The sequence below is a fragment of the Podarcis bocagei genome (assembly GCF_964188305.1).
Source record: "Podarcis bocagei genome assembly, chromosome: 2".
Lineage (NCBI taxonomy): Eukaryota > Metazoa > Chordata > Lepidosauria > Squamata > Lacertidae > Podarcis > Podarcis bocagei.
Window position 1 is genome coordinate 68,718,960 of NC_138126.1, and position 25,342 is coordinate 68,744,301.

The 25,342-nt window shown below is 44.8% G+C and overlaps 1 protein-coding gene across 1 annotated transcript; it reads left to right on the forward strand.

Moving 5' to 3' along the window:
* The first annotated feature begins 885 nt into the window (after positions 1-885).
* On the forward strand, positions 886-17,639 carry LOC308580032 (melatonin receptor type 1A-like). The gene is made up of 3 exons (XM_081181163.1): positions 886-4,773; positions 8,869-9,416; positions 15,432-17,639. Exons 1-3 carry the CDS (start codon positions 4,584-4,586, stop codon positions 15,660-15,662), a joined length of 969 nt encoding a protein of 322 aa, XP_081037289.1. The 5' UTR covers positions 886-4,583; the 3' UTR covers positions 15,663-17,639.
* Positions 17,640-25,342: the final 7,703 nt, after the last annotated feature.

Consider the following 25,342-nt stretch of genomic DNA (forward strand, 5'->3'; position numbering starts at 1 on the left):
TCCCTGCCCCCTAAAATTGGGAATCATAGCGTTGTAAAGTTGGGAGGGACCACGAGGGTCATCTAGTCCAACCCCCTTCAATGCAGGGATCTTTTGCCCAACGTGGGGCTTGAACCACAAACTCAGAGACTAAAAGCCTCATGCTCTACCAACTGTAAGGTAAAGGTAAAGGACCATTAGGTCCAGTCGTGGCCAACTCTGGGGTTGCGGCGCTCATCTCGCGTTATTGGCTGAGGGAGCCGGCATACAGCTTCCAGGTCATGTGGCCAGCATGACTAAGCCACTTCTGGCGAACCAGAGCAGCGCATGGAAACCTATTTATCTACTTGCACTTTGACATGCTTTCAAACTGCTAGGTTGGCAAGAGCAGGGACCGAGGAACGGGAGTTCACCCCGTCGCGGGGATTCGAACCACCGACCTTCTGATTGGCAAGTCCTAGGCTCTGTGGTTTAACCCACAGCGCCACCCACGTCCCTTTCTACCAGCTGAGCTGTCCCCTTAAACTGCAATCCAATCAGCTTCACCATAGAGAAAAAGAAGCCTAGTATCCGTGTGCCTTTCTCATAATCCTTTGCTGAAAATGACTGCTGCTACTTCACAACCCACTTCAGTGAATACCGGTACTTACCGACTCCAGTGCCTACTCAGAGATCAGTCCTGCTGAGTAAATAAGCAGGTCTAAGATTGCAGCCCCAGCTTGTTCATTTTAAACATTCATTGCCTCAAGAAGCCCATGGTGACAAACAGCATGGATTAGCAGCCCTAATCAGAGTGGGACTGTGGGTGGACTATGGGTGTAAAGTGGTTTGTGTTAACCAAGGCAAGAGGTGAGAAAATGTATTAGTAGTAGCATTCTCCTAGTATTTTTATTTTATTACGGCCTCTCCAATGGGGTGGGTGGTGGCTGGGGATCAAATACACTAGATCCAGATCCGGTGGTTAGAATTGCCCACTTAGAAACATCTGAAACAATTTGACTGCAGCAATAAATGCAACAAAATTGCCGGGAAACACTAAAAGGGCAGAGAGAAATGTGGCAACCCTTAATCATGGAAATCAAACCACTTTAAAAAGGGAGCAACCATTTTGTGACCCTCAAAAATATCCTAAAAGGGAAGGTTTTAACTAACCTGGGGATTATTATTATTATTATTATTATGCTTTATTGGTTCTAAAAACAACACGACACAAAGCAATCAACGGGGGGTGGGGATAAAATATTCATTCCAAACTTAATACTTATTGTATGTGACGTTTTGTGATCTTGACCTCCGGTCATCCCATTGTGATTCCCAAGTTACATTCTTTAACTACAAACTAAGCTTTACCTCTTCTAAATTGTTTCGGTTACATTAATCTTGTAAAGTACTCTTAATTCATGCAGAAAGTCAACCCAGGCCTGCCAATGGATTTACATTTTTACAGATAGACTCTGTATACGTCCCATTCTCTATCAAATTTTGGTCAGTGACATCTTGGAATTTTGCTGATAATCTAGCTAGTTCTACATATTATCGCATTTTGTTCTGCCAGTCTAATTTTGATGGGATAGCATCTCCTTTCCTTAACTAACTTAGGTCAGGCCAACAGAATGGGGGAGTTCCAGAGCTGGGGTGAAGCCACTGGAGATCCTCTTCCTGGTGCCAATTAGGAGGCATCTGCAAGATGTTGGGAAACCTAGGAGAGCTTCTGGTGATGATCTCAAAGGGGGGGGGAGTTTTATTTGTTTTCAAACATTTTTATTCCACTTTTTCATAGGCGCTTCAAAGAGGTTCCAAAATTAGAAGAGGAAAGCAATAGATTATCCATTCAATTAAAAATCTAAATAAGCCTGAAATAAATAAATGTTTGGGCCCTCTGCTTCTTTTAAGACACAGGTGCACAATGGAAAAGGCAAGCCCGTGTCTAGCCATTGCTAGCCAGTGACTTTATCACATGAAAATATTTGTGGGCTGGGGTAGTGTGTGATGCTGGTCTCCCCAAGCTGATGCCCTCTAGATGTTGTTGGACCCCAGTTCCCATCAGTCCCGGCCGATATGGTCAGAGATGATGGGAGTTGTAGTCCAGCAACAGCTGTTGGACACCAGCTTGGGAAAGGCTCAAACCACTCCATGACATATTGGGGTCCAGGAACAAACTAGCAAAAAATTTGGAAACCTTCTGTTTCCAAATGAACTCCAACACCTACAATATCCCAGCACAATTATTAATAAGGTCTCAGTCCTATGCATACTTCGGAGGTCACAAATCTCACTGAACAATGCAATAGGGTATACTTGGATGTAAGAAGTGCACATAGATTTGAGCATAAGAACATAGCAGCCTAGTGGATCAAGCCAAAGGCTCATTGCAGTCCAATATCCTGTTCTCATAATGGCCAACCATATGCCCAGGAAAAACCTGCCACCAGACCCAGAACACAAGAACCCTCTGATTTAAGCCATTTAGGGCTAACCGGTATTTTGACATGTGCCCAGAAACGAATCGGTAATTTTGTAAAACTAGCACAAAACTTTGGCATAGTTTTATTTGTGGGTGGGGGGAGATTTGTGGGGAAGCTAATTTTGCTTCCAGGAGACGGTCATAAAAGACTGTAACTCAGTCCTAGACATGTCTACTCAGAAGTAAATGGTCTTTCTTCCTGGCAAGTGCATGGAATGACAGCCTTACTCCCAAAAGTAAGTTCCACTGACTTGGAAATATGTTATTTTGTTAAGGCTAAAGTCTTATTTTGGAAGCAAGGCTCGCTGACATATACAAGATTCAGTTCAAAGAGAACGTTTTAAGCTTCAGGTAAGAGGAAACTTCAGTTCACGGAAGGTTTTGGAACTTATAATCAAGCTTAGAATGCTATTTCTGCCTTGGCCAAATTCGTTGTCCTGATCAATGACATCGATGCCCATGAAAAAGTCCGCCTATGAGCCATTTTCAAGAGGAATGACTGGCAACCAGACAAAATCAGGTGCGGGGTACGGGGTGGAGAGATGTTCAGGAAAGAAAAGACTTGTGGGCTTCATGACATCCTCCCACTGGCATTCAAATGTTTTTGATGGAATTCGTAAATAGGAAGGAAAAGGTGGTAATTCATTGCAAAGAAAATATCCCACTAAATTGAGAATGTGTGCAGACGTAATCATCGAGCAGCCTTCGAACAACCAAAAGCAATAGATAGAATACATAGGCTTGTTTTGAAGAGCCCCGGCCAGACATTCTGTCTGCCTCGCGGGCTGGAAGGAGTTAATAGCCCGAACTAGCGTCCGCAGGCAGCAACAAGTGCAGGCACAGCGACTATACAACCGGAGGAAGCGGGCTGCAGTCCATCACTGCCTCCGACGCATCCAGAGCCTAGAGGAGGGTAGGAAAGACACCCCCGAAATCGTAGCCGCCTCGGGCCAGACCCGGGGCTGTTCTGGAGGGAGGAGAGAGAAAGAATTGATGGGGTGGTTCTCAAAGTAAGAGGGCAAAGAGTTGGCATCTCGCCTCGCCGACGCCTTTCCCGCATCTCCAGAGAACTTTGCCCCTCCAGCGTGCGTCCCTCCAGCCTGCCAGTGCGGCCGGCAAAGCGCAAGAAAGGGAGAGGGGCGGGTCGCGGGTATGAATGGGGGCAGATCCATACGAGGCGAGTTGGTCGGCGGTCGCAAGGCGCGTGTATGAAAAGAACAGCTTCGGGGGAGAGACACAGCCGCGGGAACCTCGGAAGCTGCCTTCTGCAGTCAGAGCATCCGTCCCATGCAGCTGAATGTTTGTCTGCGCCGAGAGGCGGCTCGACGCCTCTCGGTGGATAGTCACGGCCCTACTTGGGCACGCTGGGGATTGAACCCGAGCCCGTCTGCATTAGGCAGGGGCAGAGCAGATGGTCGGTCCTTCCCGTGCGTGAGCGCGCCCTGAACTGAACTGGAAGTGTGGTCATAGCAGCTGCGGCGTGGCTAGGCTCCCTCGACGAGCCCACACTCTTCCTCCTCTCCAAGTGTCCCGCGGTCACTCTCAGCTGCTCTCCCCGCTACTCAGCCTCGCTTGCACGACTTTCAGGAGCCGGGAGATCTCGTTGGGCGCAGCAGCTTCTGGACGATCCGTCCGCGGCTCATAAGAAAAGGCGAGACGGGATCGGGGAACGGAGCGCTCAGACGAAACCAGCCGGGAAGATTTCCCCGAGTCCTCCGCCCTTGCCTTGAGACTTTGCCAAACCCCGGAGTTGTGGATCGGCCGGCAAGAGTCTTTCCACCCGGCTGCCTGCGAGTCACCAGGATTTACCACGAGGCGAGAAGGAGGAGGAGTCCAGGCCATGCGCCTCTCCCCGCCGCGAGCAACTTCTCTGCAAAACTTCTGCAAGGCGGCGCGCAACGCTCTCCTCCGGCCTTAGTGTTTTCTGCGCCGGTTTCCAAAGGGGCCATGCAGCGTTGCTGGGCTCTTCCTTCGCGCCCGGCTTTGGCAGGAGCCTGGGAAGCGTTGCCCTCGATCCCCGTGCGATGAGCTTCCTCCTCTCAAACTGGGGGTCGCCCTCGATTGCCCTGCACGCTCACCTCCCCCCGCCCGGAAATCGGAGGTGGTGGGCGCCCCCCACCCCAACCCCCGATAAGCGAGGATGGAAGAGGAAGGGTGGCTGCCGCTGAAGAACCAGTCTGCCCGGCTGGAAAGGGAAGAGGCTGGTCCCTATCCCGTTTGGGTGGCGGCCCTCCTCGCTGTCGTCCTCATTGTCACCATCGCCGTGGACATTCTGGGCAACCTGCTGGTGATCCTGTCCGTGTACAAGAACAAGAAGCTGAGGAAAGCAGGTAATGGCATTGCTGGCCAAAGGACACCTGTCCCCAGAGACAGCATCCCGCACCGCTCTCGTTCAGCCTCCGATGCTGCCATAACTGACCGGGGTTTGCCTGGGACGGGGTTACCTGCGCATTCTTTAACCTGCCTGTAAAGGTAGCAGGATGCAGAAGAATCTGCCCTCCTTGTTCCAAGTACCCGTTCTCCTCCGCCTGTCTGAGGAACTGCTGAGAGTCTTCACTCCAGCAGAAGCAGAATATCATGCTGTGTCTGCCCAGCAGGATCTCCAAGATAAATTTTCTTGTAGCACCAAATTAGATTCTGGAGAGGCATTTCTCCCCCACAATTTATGATGAAATGCAGAAGACATTATGTTTCTTTTATTTAGGCATGCAGATATTTGCTGTCTGAGCAGGACCCTCCTTCTTGGTCAGAAGAAGTGCAGGATGCCACCTTGGGTTCATTCAAGGGCACCTGCGTCCTGAACAAACTCCCTTTCTAGGGTGCAGGTGGCATGTTTATTGAGCACTGTTTGCAGGGACATTAGATGATATGGGCGTAACCCTAGATCCAGAAAAATATTTGAAAAGCAATGAAAGAACTCAATTAACTGAGGTTGTGCCCATCCCTCCCCTGGAGAAGCCTGCCTTCGTTAATGTCCTCCTTGGGGCAGGTATATTTTCCCCAAAAAGCTCAACAACTTGGGGGGGCATCTCCTAAAAAAAAGCTGAACAACTTTGGCTGCCTCCCCCCTAACAAAAATCCTGGCTACAGCCATGCATCAAAACAAGTGTGTTAGCCACACTTTCCAGCACATTTCCCCTGCAACTTTCCTTATTGCAAAACACACACAGTCCCAATCCAATCTTTTAGGAGAGTGTGTCCACGGTGCAGGAGCATAAAATCAACCTTAATTGTGCAGCCTGAATTAGCTGGTGCGTGATTGAATCTCACCCCAAAATAGCTAGATGGTTTGAAAGTGCCCTGGTTATTAAATACCATCATTCTAAATAGCAATTCTCTCTTTTGAAGACTAGAGAGATTTGTTTTGGAAAGATATTTTTAACACCCTCACCACCTCATTTTCTGAAAGATGTCCTGCTTTCTAGAAAACACAACTTGTAAAGCAGGGGTTGGGACCCTGTGGCTGTCCAGTTGGCCATCCTGGCCAGGGCCGTCTTTAGCAGATGCGGTGCCAGGGTGCAAATATCCACTCAGCGCCCCCCAAATTACCACGGATGGTGGGGGATAGTGGGGGGAGGGAGCCAACCATGGGGGGTGCGCAACTCTTCACCCATGCCTCTGCAGGAGAGCGATCCCCGCAGAGGCTTGGGAGGGAAGCTGCGCACCCGCCAGCCATATAGTTGGTGGGGCGCAGCTTCCATCCTAAGCCTCTGCGGGGATTGCTCTCCTCCCGCGGAGGCTTGGGAAGGAAGCTGCACACCTGTCAGCCATGTGGTTGACGGGGCGCAGCTGGTGGGCAGTCAGGGAAAGGGGAGGCCGCCAGCAAAGCCTTGCAGTTTCCCCACTTGCTGGGGCGCCCCGAGAGGCCGGCGCTCTGGCACAACGCACCACTAAGCCCTATGGGAAAGACGGCTCTGATCCTGGCTGGGGGTATCCAACAATATCTGGCCATAGGCTTCCCTGTCCCTGATTCAAAATTATCTGAAGTTGCCTTCAAAGTGATCTCCAAAACACAGAGACTCGGAATCAGCTACATGAAGGTGGGGAAAGTGCAGGGTGTTTTAGTACAGTTTTGCATAATTTAATTTTACTCAATAATGTATATACCACTTAACTGCACGCATCTCTGAGCAGTATACAAGGGATACAATACAGAAAAGATTAAAACTATAAAAGCAGACTTCAATTAACATGTCTGCTGGAATTTTTAGAAGACCTTAGTAGGTGCTGGAAGTTCAACAGGAAGGGGTCCTGTCCGACCTCAGTGGGAAGGGAGGTTTGACAGAATTCCCATAATACTGAATTTGTGGTTGTGGGGCATGGTGGACTCAGTGGTGCATGAAGCAAGCACTGAAGGAATTTAAGGAGATAGCCTACGAGCAGTGGCAGAGGAAGCCTTTGCGGGCACCTGGGGTGGTCTGCATCACGCAGCATGGCACCCATAGGGGCTAGGGACAGAGCCCACCATGCGGTGCTCATAGGGACGGGCAGAGGTGGAGCCTGCGGCGATGTCACACACACCCCGAGATGACACCTGGGGCAGACCACACGCACCTTGTTCTGCCTCTGGCTACAAGCCATAGGTTACTTGATAATTTCTGGGCAGCTTCACCTATGTGGCTGTTGTCTGATATGTAAACATCACCAATCCCTGTTAATGCAAGATAACAGACCAGGCTGGTGTCCCTCCCCTCTCCTCAGATGCTGTGGACTACAACTCCCATCATTCCTGATCACTGACTATTCTGAATGGGGCTGTTGCAAATCCAAAACATCTAGAGGTCATCAGTTTGGAGAAGGCTGGACTAGATAAAATGGGACGGAAACTGGTCTCACCACCTGGCTCGGAATGGCTGTCCTTTTTGTGCTTACACGAAAACCCCGTTGAGCAATAATATCTCAAGCACACTTCTGCACAAGTAGTTTGAATTCATTGCATGTTGTCTTCAAGTAGAAAACACAGCTGAAGCTTTTGAGCCTGAGGATATGGCTGGCTCTGCCGTGTCCACTTGCACTCTCTGCTTAGTTTTGCTTGTGCCTGACCCAGGGTGTCTGGAACAAACAGCCTTTCAGTCTATTGAAATTTTGCTGTGAGCAGCTTCAGCAAACAGCAGCTGCACTTCTGTTTGGGGATAAACATGTAGGGCTCTCTTGCTGGTTTTGTCCATCTGTAGACACTGCAAACAGCTTGCGTGCTTGCAGTGTTTCTAATATAAAGTAGCAAAAATAATGACACACTTCTTATAAATGCTTCATAGACGAGGGGTGGTGGGAAAAACACAGAATTATAAGCTCTGGGGTTACTGCTGAGATCCATATCTGGAATAATAAATACACCTTCTCTGTCCTTGGGTCAATTAAACAGCAGGGGCTTTCTAGCCATAAACAATAGTGAAACAGAACCAGGCGTTCACAATTATTAGCATGGGTGACCACACTTCTATTTCACTTTCCGCTTATACCAGAGGCCCATGATCTCAGTATTCAAAGTACCGGTAAGTTGTGAAAGGGCAGAAACTCAAGTGTACATCGTCTAAAATATTTTGATTAAGGGCTATTTCATTTAACCTGTAATTAAAATAAAACAGGCAAACCTGTTTAGGGAAGTTTTTAATGTTTGATGTTTTATTGTGTTTTTAATATTCTGTTGGAAGCCGCCCAGAGTGGCTGGGGAAACCCAGCCGGATGGGCGGGATATAAATTAAAAATTATTATTATTATAAATAAAATTCCAGAACATCAAGTGCACAAATGTCTTCCCCTTGTTTTTGTGCTGAGTGACAAGGACACGGGTGAAAGCAGGCCATTTTTTTACTGAGTGGGTGGGCTGTTTACCCTCTGAGAGTCTGTAGAGCATGAGACTCTTAATCTCAGGGCTGCGGGTTCAAGCCTAACATTGGGCAAAAGATTCCTGCATCGCAACAGCTTGGAGTAGATGATCCTCATGGTCCCTTCCAACTCTGCCATCCTAGGAGCCAGCTCTCTGTTCCTGCATGACTCCTGCTGTCATGAAATTTAGTCCCTTTTTCTGCAGCGGAATGAAAACTCAAGCTACAGTCGTGCCTTGGATCTCAAACACCTTGGCTCCTGAACAAATCGGCTCCCGAAGGATCGAAACCCGGAAGTGAGTGTTCCGGTTTTCGAACGTTCTTTTGGAAGCTGAATGTCCAACACGGCTTCCAATTGACTGCAGCCAATCAGAAGCCGTGCTTTGGTTTCCAAACATTTTGGAAGTCGAACGGACTTATGGAATGGATTCCATTTGACTTCCAAGGTACGACTGTATTTCAAATATAGACAAGAAGCTTAAGGGTACAAGTATGCAGGCACCGGTAGTTGTTTTTTTTAAAAAAGGACGTTGCTAATTGTTTATTAACAATGGTTACTTTTCAAGTGCCTTTAACTATTCAACTTTTGAATTCTAGGGAATGCCTTTGTGGTCAGCCTGGCTTTTGCGGACTTGCTGGTGGCTCTGTACCCCTACCCGCTGGCCCTGATCGCCATTTTCCACGACGAGTGGGTCATGGGCTACCTCCACTGCCAGGTCAGTGGGTTCCTGATGGGGATGAGCGTCATTGGCTCCATCTTCAACATCACCGGCATCGCCCTGAACCGCTACTGCTACATTTGCCACAGCCTGAAGTACGACAAGGTCTTCTCCCTCGGCAACACACTGGGCTACGTGGGGGGCGTTTGGGCCCTCACCTTGCTGGCCATCATGCCCAACCTCTTTGTGGACTCCCTCAGGTATGACCCGCGGGTGTACTCTTGCACTTTTGCCCAGTCCGTCAGCTCCCTTTACACCATTGCGGTGGTGGTGGTCCATTTCTTCTTGCCCATTGCCATCGTCAGCTTCTGCTACCTGAGGATCTGGGCCTTGGTACTCCAGGTGCGGCGGCGAGTCAAGCCCGACGTCCGGCCCAGAATGAAGCCACACGACATCCGGAACTTCCTCACCATGTTTATGGTCTTTGTGCTTTTTTTTTTTTTTTTATAAAATTTTTATTGGTTTTTCAGAATTTTTAAAGACAAACAAACACAGAAAGAACAAACATACATGTATAAATTCATAACATATTTTCGTAAACCTCTTTTCTGGGACTTCCCCATACCTCCCCTTTCTGCATCCCAATGTCCAAAGTTTTGTAGCAACTCCCAATTGTTACTTTTCAACCTCTGTCATCTTAGTCCTCTCTATGTTCTGATCTTATATCACTGTATCCCTTTGTTTCTAAAAACCACAGCACATTAACATTCATTAAGTTTATAGTAGTCCTTAAGGTAACTTTTAAATTTTCTCCATTCTTCTTCCACCGTCTCTTTTCGTTGGTCACGGATTCTGCCTGTCATCTCAGCCAATGTCATATAGTCCATCACTTTCATCTGCCATTCTTCCAGAGTGGGTAAATCTTGTGTCTTCCAATACTTTGCGATGAGGATTCTTGCTGCTGTTGTAGCATACATAAAGAAAGTTCGGTCCCTCTTCGACACCAATTGGCCGACAATGCCCAGGAGAAAGGCCTCTGGCTTTTTAGAAAAAGTACATTTAAGTACCTTTTTCATTTCATTATAGATCTTTTCCCAAAAAGCCTTAATCTTCGGGCATGTCCACCAAAGGTGGTAGAAGGTACCTTCAGTCTCTTTACATTTCCAACATTTGTTATCGGGCAAATGATAAATTTTTGCCAGCTTGACTGGGGTCATGTACCACCTGTACACCATTTTCATAATGTTTTCCTTTAAGGCATTACATGCCGTAAATTTAATACCGGTGTTCCATAACCATTCCCAGTCATCTGACATAATGTTATGACCAACATCCTGTGCCCATTTAATCATGGCTGATTTGACTGTTTCCTCCTGTGTATTCCATTTCAGCAACAAATTATACATTCTGGATAAATTCTTAGTATTAGGTTCTAGCAGTTCAGTTTCTAATTTTGATTTTTCCATCTGGAAACCAATTTTCCTGTCCTGTTTGAAAAATTCCACTATTTGATGATACTGAAACCAATTTTGTACCTTATGCTTCAGTTTCTCATAGCTTTGCAATCTCAACTTATCTCCATCTTGTTCCAAAATTTCCCAATACTTCGGCCATCCGACCTCCATATTGAGTTTCTTCACTGCTTTGGCCTCCACTGGTGAGACCCATCTAGGGGTTTTGTTTTCCAAAAGGTCTTTGTATCTTCTCCAAACATTAAACAATGCTTTTCTAACAATGTGATTCTTGAAGATACTGTTAACTTTATCATACCATAAATATGCGTGCCAACCAAAAGAGTTGTTGAAACCTTCCAGATCTAAGATGTCTGTATTTTCGAGGAGCATCCATTCTTTCAGCCAGCAAAATGCTGCTGCCTCATAGTACAATTTCAAGTCCGGCAGGGCAAATCCCCCTCTTTCCTTCGCATCTGTCAGTATTTTAAATTTAATTCTGGGCTTTTTGCCCTGCCAGACAAATTTTGAAATATCTTTCTGCCACCTCTTAAAACATTCCATCTTATCCAGGATCTGCAAGGTCTGAAACAAAAATAACATTCTAGGCAATACATTCATTTTAATCACAGCGATTCGGCCTAGCATTGACAGTTTCAAACTTGACCAAATTTCTAGGTCTTTTTTAATTTCCGACCAACATTTTTCATAGTTATCTTTATACAAATTCACATTTTTTGATGTCAAATAAACCCCTAGATATTTCACCTTCTTGACCAGTGTCAACCCTGTCTCCTCTTGGAACTTCTCCTTTTCTGCATCTGTTAGATTTTTGCCTAAGACTTTGGTTTTTTGTTTATTCAGCTTGAATCCAGCTACCTGGCCAAACTGTTGTATTATTTCTAACACCTTTTTCGTACTAGCGTTTGGCTCTTGCAAAGTCAATACTAGGTCATCTGCAAACGCTCTTAACTTGTAATGTTTAGCTCCGACCTGGACACCCTTGACCTGCTGGTCTTCCCTTATCATATTCAGCAACACCTCCAGGACTGAAATAAAAAGTAATGGGGAGATTGGACACCCTTGTCGTGTTCCTTTCTCTATCTTAAGTTCCTCCGTCACTACATTATTTACAATCAATTTAGCTTTTTGTTCAGAATATATTGCAGCCATACCATTCTCAAAACCTTTACCTACCCCCATCCCCTGAAGATTCTTTAACATAAAGCTCCAGGAAATATTATCAAAGGCTTTCTCCGCGTCCACAAAGATCAATACTGCTTTGGTGTTTATATTCACCTCTAGCTTTTCCAAAATGTCTATCACATTTCTAACATTGTCTGCCAGGTGTCTTTTAGGGAGAAAGCCTGCCTGGTCCCTATGAATCTTCTCCATCAACACTCTTTTAAGTCTTTTTGCCAAAATGTCTGCAAAAATTTTGTAATCCACATTGAGTAAAGATATTGGGCGGTAGTTCTTCAATTGAGTCTTTTCAGTCTCTGTCTTTGGTATGAGTGAAATATATGCTTCTTTCCACGATTCAGGTGCCCTTTTTCCCTCAAGGATCTCATTACAGACTTCTTTCAGTGGTTGAATCAACCATTCCTTCAGTGATTTGTAGTATCTTGAAGTCAGCCCATCTGGTCCTGGAGATTTGCCTAGTTGCATATTCTGAATGGCAGCCTCTATCTCTTGCTCTGATATTCTCTGGTTCAAATCGATCTTGTTTTGATGAGAGATTTTTTGTAATCCAAATTTTCCAAGGAATTTGTCTATATCTTCTTCATTTTGCGGGCCTTGGGTATAAAGCTTTTTAAAATAGCCTAAGAAACAGTTTCTAATCTCATTAGGTTTAGATATGTTCTTTCCATCCACTTCTAGACTTGTGACTGTATTTAATTTCTGCCTTTTCTTCAATTGCCATGCCAGAAGTTTACCACATTTGTTTGCCGATTCGAATGTCTTTTGCTTCATCTGTTTTATCTTCCATTCAATCTCTAGGTTCATCAATTCCATATATTGTGACTGATATAGCTTAATCTCTCTTAAAATCTCCTGGGACTTTGGCTTTGCTCTTAGTTTTTTCTCTCCTTCCTTTATCTTTTCCAAAATCTTTTCTTTTTTCTCATTCTGTTTTTTCTTCTTTATTGAGTTTTGTTGAATCAAGAAGCCTCGCATCACGGCTTTACTTGCGTCCCAGATCACTCTTTTCTCAACGTCAGCCCTCAAATTTATTTCAAAATAGTCTTTTAAAGTTTTTTGGGCCTTCGTAAGAATTTCCTTGTCTCGAAAGAGGGTGTCATTCATTCTCCATCTAAATTGTCCAGTTGATGTTAGTTTCATTTCCATCTTCACGGCGTTATGGTCGGAGCAAGTTTTTGGGCAGATTTCTACCTTCTTAATCTTTGGAGCCATACCACTAGTAATCCAGATTTGATCGATTCTGGTCCAGGTCAGCATTGCTTGGGAGAAAAAGGTTCCCTCTCTCTCCAGAGGGTTCCTTACTCTCCATATATCTATCAAGTCCATGTTTTCAGTCATTTCAAAGAAAGTCTTAGGCAGTCTCCCTTCCTTAGTGATTGTTAGTCTTTGTGACTTATCCATATTCGTAGAGACCACGCCATTCATGTCTCCCATCATTATCATATTATAGTCCAGATAGTCCGTAAGGGTTTCATGAAGTCTCTTAAAGAAGTCAGATTTGCCTTCGTTTGGTGCATAAATTCCAACAACTAACAGTTTTTCTCCTTGTACTTGTATCTCCACTGCCAAATATCTCCCTTGTTCATCTTTAAAAATCATTTTTGGGGCCCATTTTTCTTTCACATATATTACAACTCCTCTTTTCTTAACTTTATCTGATGAAACAAATTCTTGTCCTAGCCTTTTGTTTGTAAGTAGTCTCCTATGGGCTCTGGTTATGTGTGTTTCTTGTAGGCATATCAAATCCAATTGTTCTCTGTTCAAAATGTGAAATACTTGTCTTCTCTTCAAAGGCCCATTCAGTCCATTACAATTCCAGCTAAGGAATTGTAGAGCCATTTTATTGTTTTCTTATAGCTCCTCCAACAGCTCCAAGTTGTTGCTCTTCTTCTGATGGTAATGGTTTCTGTCCAATCGAAAGGTTGAGAATGTCTAGTGCTCTCCTCTGTTCTGCCAGTACGTCCACAGTCCCCTTCTGGAGGTCCTCCTGGTGTCTTGCCAGAAATTTATCTTTATCTTGGATTGTCTTTATTTTCACCTTTTTTAATTTATAGTCAAATGACAGTCCTTGTGGGAATTCCCACCTAAAACGAATGTTGTTTTTCTTTAGCAAGAGGGCCAAATCCTTGTAGAAGTTTCTTAAGTCCAGGATGTATTTTGGGATGTCTTTAAAGATCTGTACAGTTGAGTTACCAATTTGAAGGGCCTTTTGAAAGTGTAATCCTAGGATTTTGTCTCTTTCTTCCTTGGATCTGAGTGTGATCAAGCAGTCTCTCGGGGTCTTTCTGTCCTGTTTTTTGCCCAGTCTAAAAGCTGTTGTGATTTTAAATTCGTCTTCCTCCAAATCCCAACAGCCCACAAACTCCCGTGTCAGGTATTCCGCGAGATTGTCTCTCTCATTCTCTGGAACCAACCTTAGTTTTAAGTTTCTCTCTTTTCTCTGTAAGTCCCATAAGGCCAAAGTTGCGTCGTGCTCATAGACCTTCTTGGCAATCGGTTCTAGTCTCTCCTGCGTCTCTCCAGCAGCAGCTTTCGCATCCTCGGCAATTTGGCGTGTGGTTGCGTTTTCCTCTACCAGTTTGTTGATGGATTCTGTATTCTGATTTAATCTTGCTGATATCTCTGTTAATTTTTGCGTATTTTCTGAAGTTTGTTTTGTCAAAGACTCCAGAGTTTGATTTATCTTAAGCAAGGCATCTGTCACCGCTTCCATAGAGGCAGCTGCTGCTTTTTCCTGTTCTGTTATTCCTGCTGGTCCTGGAGCTGCAGCTGAAATTGAGCCTCTTTTCTTTGACGACTGCTGTTGCAGCTGTTGTTGTTGTTGTCTTATTTTAGCTCTTGTGACAATCTCTTCCTGTGTACCACTCATGTCAAGGTCACTTCCCACGGGAGCTGTTCTGCTGGGAAATTCCACTGTCCTGGGCCGTGTCAAACATTCATTACCCTCTAGGGGGAGCAAATCAAAATGGCCATAAAGTAAAAAGTTCAAATACAAGAACAAAGGAGAATGTCCAAAGGTGTAAAAAAGAAGGATTTTACAGTCAGAGTCAATATTGCTATAAACTTGTAGCTGCAAATTGCCACAGTTTCACAGTTTCACAGTTTCACAGTCTATGTTGTTTCCCCTTGTATTACACTGTGGCCAATCACTGTATAAACTTTGTATCACAGTATCATAGTATTACTTTGTGGGCAAAGTCGGTTCAATGAGCTATTGCTCTGAGAAGGCAGACCGTTTCGTGCTTTTAGAGCGAGACAGCAGAGGATTTTGCTTGAAATAGATCTTGCAGATTTACAGTCTCATTCGTCTCCCCTCTGCCCTGCTAGCTAGAGGGGAGATCCAAAATCCCCGTGCCCGGTTCAGTTACTTAGAAAGCAAGTTTCATCGGATGCAAGTTTAAAGTTCCGCTGCTTTAAATTTCATGCAGTCGGGGGGAGGCAGACTTCCTTGATTTAACCCCCCGCTTTCAGCTCAATTTCTAAAGTTTCCCAATTGTTTTTCAGTTCCTACTCACGGGAATTCAGTCCAAATTTCTTTTCAGGAAGGAATCGGCGCTCTCCGCTAATGGCGACGCGGCTTCACTTCGCAGGCTGGGTAGCGACTCTCAGCACCGCGCTCACTCCCGATGTCGATCCGTAGCCTTTAAAAAGGCTCTTTCACGGTACCGGGGGGCGCAAATGGTGCCCACCGAGTCTCCTTGTTCTCAGGCTTCAGCGCCTGGGATTTTAGGGGTCCCCCGCTCGCCGTAGCGGGTAAGACCCGAACTTGCGAAGCAGTCCTTCTCCGGAGCTCGGAGGCAGGACCGCCATTAAGCGCTGGCACCGACCGGAAGTCCCTATGGTCTTTGTGCTTTTTGCCATCTGTTGGGCGCCACTGAACTTTATTGGTTTTGTCGTGGCTCTGAATCCAGCACTGGAGCCTTCCATCCCTAAATGGCTCTTCACGGGCAGTTACTTCATGGCGTACTTTAACAGCTGCTTAAACGCCGTGATTTATGGAGCCCTGAATCACAATTTCCGAAAGGAGTACAAGAAAATCATACTAACCCTTTGCCAGCTGGTTTGCAGAACTGACTGAAAGAAATCCACCAAAGCTCAAATGGGTTGGAGAGGTTGGGTCTCGGATAGCAAAGTAATTTGCAAAAGAGTTGTTTGTTACTTGCCTGCAACAGGATACTCAATGGTGGCTTGTTCAATGAGGTTTGAGAGTAGCACTTGAGAGCTGTGTTGGCATAGCAAACATCAGCTTCCTTAAATCCTTCTCCCACCCACAACCTGCCCCGTTTTTCTTATCAGTAAAATCACCGTGGTGGCTGATAAGAGCTGAGCCAAATAATTCTTAGCAAATAATGCTTGTAATAATTTTGACCTGCTCTCCATACGGAACATCTTGCTGGTTTCTCCACTTGATTCTTAAAGTCCCACGGCATTTGAGATTGTTTTTGAGAAGCTATCCAAAAGCCCCAAAATGGGCTTTGTTGAACGAAGTCCAGGGACCTTGACTAGGAAAGAATTAAGACTGGTGCTTGCTTGCTTTCTTGGTAGATTTCTTTCTTCGGTAGATCCTGAGAATGCAATCTGCAAAGAGCTGTAGGTTTTTGTACATGGATCATCAGCTGTGCTGAGTACACAAAAACGGTGTGGGGTTGAGAGAGAGAAATGGACTGCTGAAATTGAAATAATCCTGGTATGAACAATTTTTTATTCCAGTTCAAAAATCTATGTTCACGCATGCATCGCAGACCTCCAAAAGTGTGCACAGATTTTTCTCTTGTGGTTTCTTTAATGAAAAGTGAAATGATTTGGAAAATATATGCGTAATTCACTTTGGGTATCATCTTTTTTTTGGTGGAGGAATGCAAAACTGAGTGCAAGCTAGGAAAAAGGGACAGGAGAAGGCTAGCTTTCAGGAAGACCGCTGCAAAACCTCAGGCTGAACTTTTGGAAAGTCCCATATTGTGAGCTAGAGGAGTCAGTGTGCCTGCTCCAAAATGCTGTGTTTTTCCCCCAAAATGAAAAATAAGCAATTACAGGGATCTAATCCCTGACGCTATTCCTTGACTACCTGAAGAAGTGTCTCCCTTGGCTCTTCTTGTTTGGAGTGAAGGTGGGAATGAGGCCATGTCCTTCCAGGCAATGCAGAAACCGGCTTTCCATCCTTCCACTGTTCATACTTGTCCCAGAGCAGATTTTAACTCAGCAAGGCAGGGGATGGAGTCAAGTAGGGGTAGGATAGTCAGGCCTTACCAAGTCAGTGCACAGTCCAGCAGGATAATCTTTCCAGTTTTCTACTGCCCACATTTTGCTCATTTATGCCAAGCACAACCAAGCATATGGAAGAAGGCCAGGTCCCTGTCTGTCTATCTGCCTAGTACAGAGACACCCAGCACATCTCCAGAAAGGGTAAGAGAACCAGAGAGGTCTATGGAGGGCCTTAGCTTGGTGGTAGAGCATTTGCTGTGAATGCTGAAGATCCCATTTTCAGTCTCCAGCATCTCTGGGTAAAGCTGAGGGTCTAAAATGCTAGAGAGCTGCTGCCAGTCAGTGTAGACCCTACTGAGCTAGAGAGAACAATGGTCTGATTCCGCAGAAGACGTATTTCTGCAAACTTTCAAAAGAAGTTGATGGTCAAATGTGAATACTATTGAGATGGATGTTCAAGGATAATGGAAAGCCCTTAAATGAAAAATGAAGGTAGTCAGAAGGACACTCTACAACCCAGCCCATCATTACAACTCATTTGGGTTAGATGAAATTCCCCAGAAAATGATCACCAACCTTTCCAGGTTGATAGAAGAACAGCAGACCCCAAAGACCGAGCCAAGTTTCTGTGTGGAATCTTCAGCAATCCTGGTGCAACAGGCTTTAAGAACATTTGCTGCTGAAACAACTCTCATGGATATGGATCAGAATGCAATAAATCATTTAAAAGTAAATAAATAGAGGGTGACCTATCCAACATGCTGAAAGACTGATGGTGAGAGGAGATGGATATGGAACTGCTTGAAGCCTTCTCTTGCCCTCTGACATATAAAATGCAATCCACTACTCTAAATGCATGTGTATTTCTTTCTGTAGCCTGCACTGGGCATTTCTATAAACACAGGAAATTTTGCTCTGAATTCTTTGAGTAGCCATACCTCTGATGTCACAGGTGCAAACTAGTCCCAGCTCCCTGGTGTCCACACTTACAGCACAAACATCTGCAAGGATGGAGCCTTGGTGTGCATAGCTACATGTAGTCCCCAGGGGTGGGGCTAATTGACACATGTGACATGGAGGCTGTGGATACTCTGGTCCCATCCCTGTACATTGGGAAAATGGGAGAGTAAGATTTGGATTGGGCTAAATCTTCTTGTGAATCTGCTTCCTCTTCTGGAAAAGCAAACAGCTGCATTTCCTCCCACCGTACAAGGGGCTTTGTCGTTTTTCAAAGGGTGTCAGTGTTCTGTGGAAATAGGGTTTGATTCAGTCCAGGGCTTACATAATTCACACTTTATGGAACAATACAGAAACCAAAACACTGCCATCTTTCAAAATTCGCATTCTCTGAATTTTGCAGTGCAGTTCTCTAGCCAAGCAATGCATACAAAACTGCATATACTAGGGTAAAGTGTGCACAAAAATGCACAGATTAGTGAATATAACATACAAAAATGTGTTTTATTAGGGAAAATCACACAAAAATAGATTACATTAGGGAATATTGCATGCAAACATTCATATTAGGAGAAATGCGGGTGAAGGATTCTTAATGGAAAAAATCACAAGGGGATGCAAAAATATGGATAATTTAAAATTGGAAAAATGAGAAACTGAAACTGTCCTTCTGTGTGTGGAGACAGCACTGCCTTCCCTTCCAATACTAAGAGCCTGGAAGTTTCTCTGCCTTTATCTGTTACATATATCCCCATACGTCACTAAAGAATAACAGAGAAAAGGTTCTCTTGGCCCCCATCTTTCCTGCCTTCTCTTTAAATTCGCTTCCTGGGACACTTGCAGTATTTTTTTAAGGTAACATTTTCATCTCACCTTTCTTTAAGCAAAAAACAAAAAACCTCAAGGTGGCCAGCAGGAAGTTAGAAACTGTTAACTGGTGTGCAGAGTCCCCGCAACAAATGAAACTTTAAAAAATGATAACACATGGAACAGAGTCTAGGGATGGGTCCTGGGTTAGGAATGAGAGCCCAGCCAATCACATTTCTAAAGAAATGTGCAGGATCAGATTGTCTTAAATGTTGAGAGGTGGCACATCTTGCAGGAGCATTGGAACAGGTATGGATTTAACACACCTGCAAACAAACGTGTCATACACATGGCAAATTCCCTGTCAAAACGGTGTGTGTGTGTGTGTGGATGGATGGATGGATGGAGATAGAAACAGAGATGATAGAGAGGGAGGGAGGGAGGGAGGGAGGGAGGGAGGGAGGGAGGGAAGAAGAGTTTGGATTTGATATCCCGCTTTATCACTACCCGAAGGAGTCTCAAAGTGGCTAACATTTTCCTTTCCCTTCCTCCCCCACAACAAACACTGTGAGGTGAGTGAGGCTGAGAGACTTCAAGGAAGTGTGACTAGCCCAAGGTCACCCAGCAGCTGCATGTGGAGGAGTGGGGATGCGAACCCGGTTCACCAGATTACGAGTCCACCGCTCTTAACCACTACACCATGCTGGCTCGATAGATAATTGATAGATAGATAGATGATAGATAGATAGATGATAGATAGATAGATAGATAGATAGATAGATAGATAGATAGATAGATAGATAGATGTAGCAGCTATGGAAGTCACAGTACACAACATGTTTTCCATGATTAAAACTGGAAAATTTGGGTTCTCCCCATTAAAGCAAGAGTGGGGAACCTGTGGCTTTCCAGATGATGTACAACAGCTTCTATCATCCTTGGTTATTGACTACACTGGGGAAAGGGCTGCTGATGGAAATTGGAGCCCAGCAACATCTGGAGCGCCATGGGTTGCTTGTCCCTACAGGAAAGTGGCCAGATGCAGAGGTGGAGAGAACCTCTGTGCATTTAACCATAATGCAAAAGATGGCACTTGGGAAGCTACAGGACCCGTGCGTAGGGGGGAGGAAAACATAACCTCTCCACCTTCAAATGAAGCACATCTCATTACTATGTCAGCCAAGTTTTTTCTCACTGTTTAAAAATACAAACCAAGCCCCTCTATTCTCACAGCCATCTCAAAACCGCAGAATAGAATTCAGGCAATACAAATATTTTCAGTACAAGGACATGAGGAGAAATTTGGCACTGGAACATGGAAGCTTTGATCAGCAGTGATGTAGAAAATTGCTCTCTAAATATCTGATGAAGTCCAAAAGAATTGGGGGGAGGGTGTGCTTATCAGGATTTGAAAACCATGACACTAATTAACATTTCCCAGAATCTACAAGTAATGTTCAACGTACGTTGAGTTTCAGGGCATGAAGAGTTCAAATCTTTATGAAAAGCCAGGGACTTAAATCATCCCATTAAAAATCGGAAGCAGCCAATCAATGGCTTTAGATTTTTAATGGAATGATTTATGGATTGACTAAGACTGCAATCTTTTGTGCCCTTATATGTGAGTAAACTCCATTGAACTCAATGGGTCTTATGCCTTCCAGTTCTTAGGACTCTATGTTTGCTGGAGGGAAGGATTCTGTTTGCAATTTGGTTGCTGGGAAAACATAACCGAAATAGAAGAAATTATGGGAAGATGCTTCAAGTCCCCTTCAACAAATGATTGACAGATTGTGCATTTTCACACTGTACACTGATTGCCTGGGGAGACCAACTTGGACGGCTGTGTTATTTCTGGCACAGTTGTCAATTGTAAAGGTGCCAATGGCACATTCGAAACCAAGTGAAGTGCCCTCTGGTGGACAGAAAGCACACAGATTCTTCCTAACAGCACAATATTTTTCCAGAGGCCAATGTGGGAACATCATATTTCTGATGCTTCTTTCTTAGGATGCCAAGATCAGCTTCCCGCTTCCCAGGCATACAATAACTGGACAATGGAATCTGGCTCAGACTTCAGCTGAACTCATTTCAGCTGAACCCTATGAAAAATTCCAACCAAAAATCAATTTGAGGTTCTCAGGCCCTAGGAGTGATTTAACAACAACAATAAAAATCTACCACAAGCTCCAGATTTTTCTGCTTCCCCGCTCCTATCACATTTGTATCCTAAGTCTGCTTTCCCCCCTAAAATGAGTTTTGACTTCTGTCCTGAAGTCCTGCCTTGGTAGCACCACAGGGAGGGAGGGAGGGAGGTGAGGATTTGCAGTTTTGCCTGCAGCCACCACTACCCACCCTCTTCCAGAAGTTTGCCCAGAGAAGAATGTGAACTGCAGGGGAGGAAAGAGGCATTGGTGAGAACAAGCCTCCCCATGACCCCATTCCTCCTCCAGGAGTGTCCCCTCTTAACAGAGCAAAATTCCATCCTCCGAGAACTCTAGCTTCAAATTTCTATCCAATACTATGCTATAGTATACAGAAGAGGTGGGGAACCTCCACCCTGCCCTATCAGGTGCGTAAAGTCACAGCTGGGGCAAAAAGGAGGTTGCACCCTCAGAACCCTTTGAAAGGCACTTTGAAGCCCCAACTATCAGGTGATTGTTGGGGCTTCAAAGTGCAGCACAGGGGTCTCTGCAAGCATCAAGGATCAGCTGGTTGTTAGGGCTTGCCAAAGCTTCAACAATCAAGTGGAATCGGCTGCAATACTTTATCATAATCTCTCTCTCTCTCTCTCTCTCTCTCTCTCTCTCTCTCTCTCTCTCACACACACACACACACACACACACACACACACACATGCCAAACATATGTTGCCAACAAATGTTCCTAAAGTTATGTTATGAGTTGTGAGTGCCAGATTCCCCTAAATTCCTGGGACTGGTAGGTGCTAGAACTTAATTGATGCCTGGAGTGTTAAAATTGGCTGCCGGACACTGGATTTGGCAAAGCGTTAAAATAACAGGCCATACCAACTTCCTGTGTGCAGGAAATGACCTGGGAGATCAGCCCTTAACCAAAAACATAGGGTAGGTAATATGCCATCAGGAAAGCCAGAGAGAGGGGACTCTGTGGCAGATGGAACTTGGGACAGGCCCCTCCCTCAGCTCTGAGTTAGTTTGAAGACAAGATCAGAATTTTAGAGTTGATGGGCTTTTGGCAGTGATGTTGCAGGCAGCAAGCTGAGAAGGAGGTCAGAGCCACATGTTTGATTTCTGTTTGAATCCAAGGTTGCAGCTATGGGAGAAGCAAGACCCTTTTGGGGTATCAATGCTGCGAGCCCCACCATCTTCTTCTTCTTTGGCAATCACTCATAACCGAGTAAGATTGTCTTCCATGAACACAGTCTTAACAGTGATTCCGTAAGTGACTGTGGAGGCCAATTCTGGATCCACACGTCCTTCCACAGTGGGGACATTGGTTTCCAGACGGGAGTTGTTCACGGTGAGGGTTTGCCAAGCGTGCCTTCCTCTTAGCATGTTTCTCCCTTGCGTCCTGAGTTCAAGTGTCTTCAAAGCCCATGACACCTTTGGTAAATGCTGTTCTCCAATTGGAGAGCTCACAGGCCGGTGTTTCCCAGTTGTCATGTTTATGCCACATTTTTTTAGATTTGCCATGAGAGAGTCTTTAAACCTCTTTTGTGTAAACAAACGGTATATCACAAGGACACCATAGTCTTTGCTGTGCCTCAAAAGGAAACCTAGACCTCTGGTAAGTGCCTAGAAGCTCTAGATTCTTGCATCGCTCGGAGAATGGGGTGGCGTGCAACAATAGTCTTTTGAAATGATAGACTAAGATGTCGCTATGCCTCATACTTGGAGTATCTTAAAGAATCTTGCAACTGTGTCACATAGAAGGACATGTGGTCCAGTCCCGTCCCGTCCCGTCCCGTCCCCCCCCCGCACCAAACTGCTCCCCAACATCTGAGGGCAAGACTAGGCATTCCTGTGTAAATAATCAACCCATGGAAAGTATGATGTGATGATTGCTAATTCCTCGGGGATGTTTCTGAAGTCATTTTGGGAACTGTAGAAAAATAACCAAAAAATACATTTTGTCAGAAGAGTAAGGCACACATCTGACATGCAGAACTGGCAAAGTCCCATGTGTCGGACTCGTTTCTTGTTTGCCATTGCAAAAGGCCACTTGACACATTCATGGACACCGCTCAGTTATCCAGCATTTTGTGACTTGCAGCAGACAATGTGAACTGCCTCCACTGAGGTTTCCCATGTAAGGAGCTACAGTTTTTTGATGCATCAAATTTACATACTGGTTTATCTGAGGTTTGATACTTGGTATGGGTATTTTTACTTAGGTTCATAGTTTTATAGGATTGGGGTTGGGTGTCCTCACAGGCCCCCTCCAAACATCTAGGATTCTAGATCCTAAAAGTGCCAAACTGGAGATTGTTTTAGGATACGTTCACTATTTTGCAGGTGGGATAAATGCACATGTCAGAAAAAATAGTTTTGCATAATGAAAGTGGGTTAAACAATTGTTGTCTTAGCTCAAAAAATCCATTATTAAAAAAAAACATTTAGGAAAGAGGCTGTAAAATGTATTGAAAAGTTTCAGATGAACAATTAATCAGAAGATGTATTAACAACCCACTAGCAAAGTGGGATGAATACTCCTTGTCATCTAAACCCTCTACAAACAAGTTGGGATGCATGCTTAGAAAAACTAGCCTAACCTTGACATATGCTTTATGCAAGCAAATCAGGATGCTCAGTAAACAGGCTGTTGGAGTCATTAACAGAATAGTCAAGTATGTTTCCTTTGCTAGGGAGATTGCTCACCTCCCTCCCTCCTCCCTCACAGCAACGGCTCATGCAAACCAGTGTTTGCATAAAGGCAAGCAGCTTGTGGCTGCAGCGGGAATCTGTGAGTTGCTTCAGACTAAGTCACACCCAGACCACAACCACTGTAATCAATGGACACGAGTAATGTTAAATCAATTTATTTCAGTGGCTATATTCTGAGTATAGGTAAAGGTAAATTAAGTACAATTAAGTACAGTAAAAGGCAACTCATCTCACTTTCAGGCCGAGGGAGCAGGCGTTTGTCCAGACAGCTTTCCGGCTCATGTGACCAGCATGACTAAACTGCTTCTGGTGCAACAGGACACTGTGACGGAAACCAAAGTGCATGGAAGCACCATTTACCTTCCCGACGCAGCAGTACCTATTTATCTACTTGCATTAGTTTGCTTTTGAACTGCTGGGTTGGCAGAAGCTGGGACAGATCAACAGGAGCTCAACCCGTTGCACGGATCTGAACCACCGACCTTCCAATCGGCAAGTCCCAGAGGCTCAGTGGTTTAGACCACAGCGCCACCCGCGTCCCTACATTCTGAATATAGTTTTATACAGCCCACTATAAGGCAAGGTCAGTGCTGGGTATTTCTTTGGCACTCTGAAGGGGTCCCCAATCCCCCAAATATGATAGGGAACAGTGTTTTGTGGTGTGATTTGAGCACAAGTGGCAGTTCACAGCTTAAAACTGCATATTTGTAAATAAAAGCAAATCTTTGAGGATGCCGTAAGCCTTGTGTGGTCCTTTTAAAAATGAAGTGAAGCTGCATACATACAGGAATCCTTGGAATTTTTCACCTCTCAGATCATTGGTGCAAGCATAATGACGTTTTAGTTGTTGCCCATCATCTACTCAGTCCCCAGGAGGAAAAAAAATCACTTGTTTGAATGTCTGACATGGCCAAGATGTACAGAGACACACAACCCTGTTTGCTCATTTCTCTTCCCGCACCTCGGGAAGTATGGTTTCCATTTTTCACTTCAGAGCTTAAATGTGCCAATCTCAAAATTGGGTTTCCAATTTTCAGTACTAAAACATTCTAATTTCACAGACTATTAGCCAGTGGTGCCATGTTCTGAATTCTAAATGAGAGATCATAATGAAAAATGAGAGAGATCAATGGCAGCCTTAAGTTGTTGCAGTCCTACTCTCCAGAGTGTGTGAAGTGCATAAGAAAAAAACAATTAAGAGACACTGGATCGTGGCAATTATGCTATGATATAACTTACATTATATTTCACAGAGCTAAATTTTGTGATAAAGCACTGCTTTTATAGGTGATGTCACATTTTAGAAAATAAACTGAAATCAGGGAGCAAAGTTAGCCTCATGAGTAATTCTCTTGTTGCACTTTAAATGTATATTATTCTTCTGATGCAAATGCACCCTAATAATTAAAAAAAACCCAAGCTGGGATAAAACCAACTTTAAAAGCTTTAATTCTGCTGCCACCTTCAATTTACTTCACACAAACAAATCACCAGTATGTTGGGAGACTGTGAAGACTCCCTTTGCACACAGGATCCACACACTGGGAAGAAGCACTTGCAAAGAATCAAGAGTGACATTGGGATCAGTAATCAGGGCATCAGTAATCAGAGATGCATGAAAGCAAGCTGGAGAAGGAAGAGAAATATTGGATGTACTCTGGTCATCTCTGGACATTGATTCGAAAAGCACAAGAGATGAACAGGAGATGCTTCTTCAAGCTACCAACTGCAGACTTGTTTTAAACTCAATCAAACAGAATCTTGCTTCGTTTCATTGGGCAGAAGAGAGCCAGTGTGGTGTAGTGCTTAACAGCAGTGGACTCGTAATCTGGTGATCCGGGTTCGCGTCTCCGCTCCTCCACATGCAGCTGCTGGGTGACCTTGGGCTAGTCACACCTCTTTGAAGTCTCTCAGCCCCACTTACCTC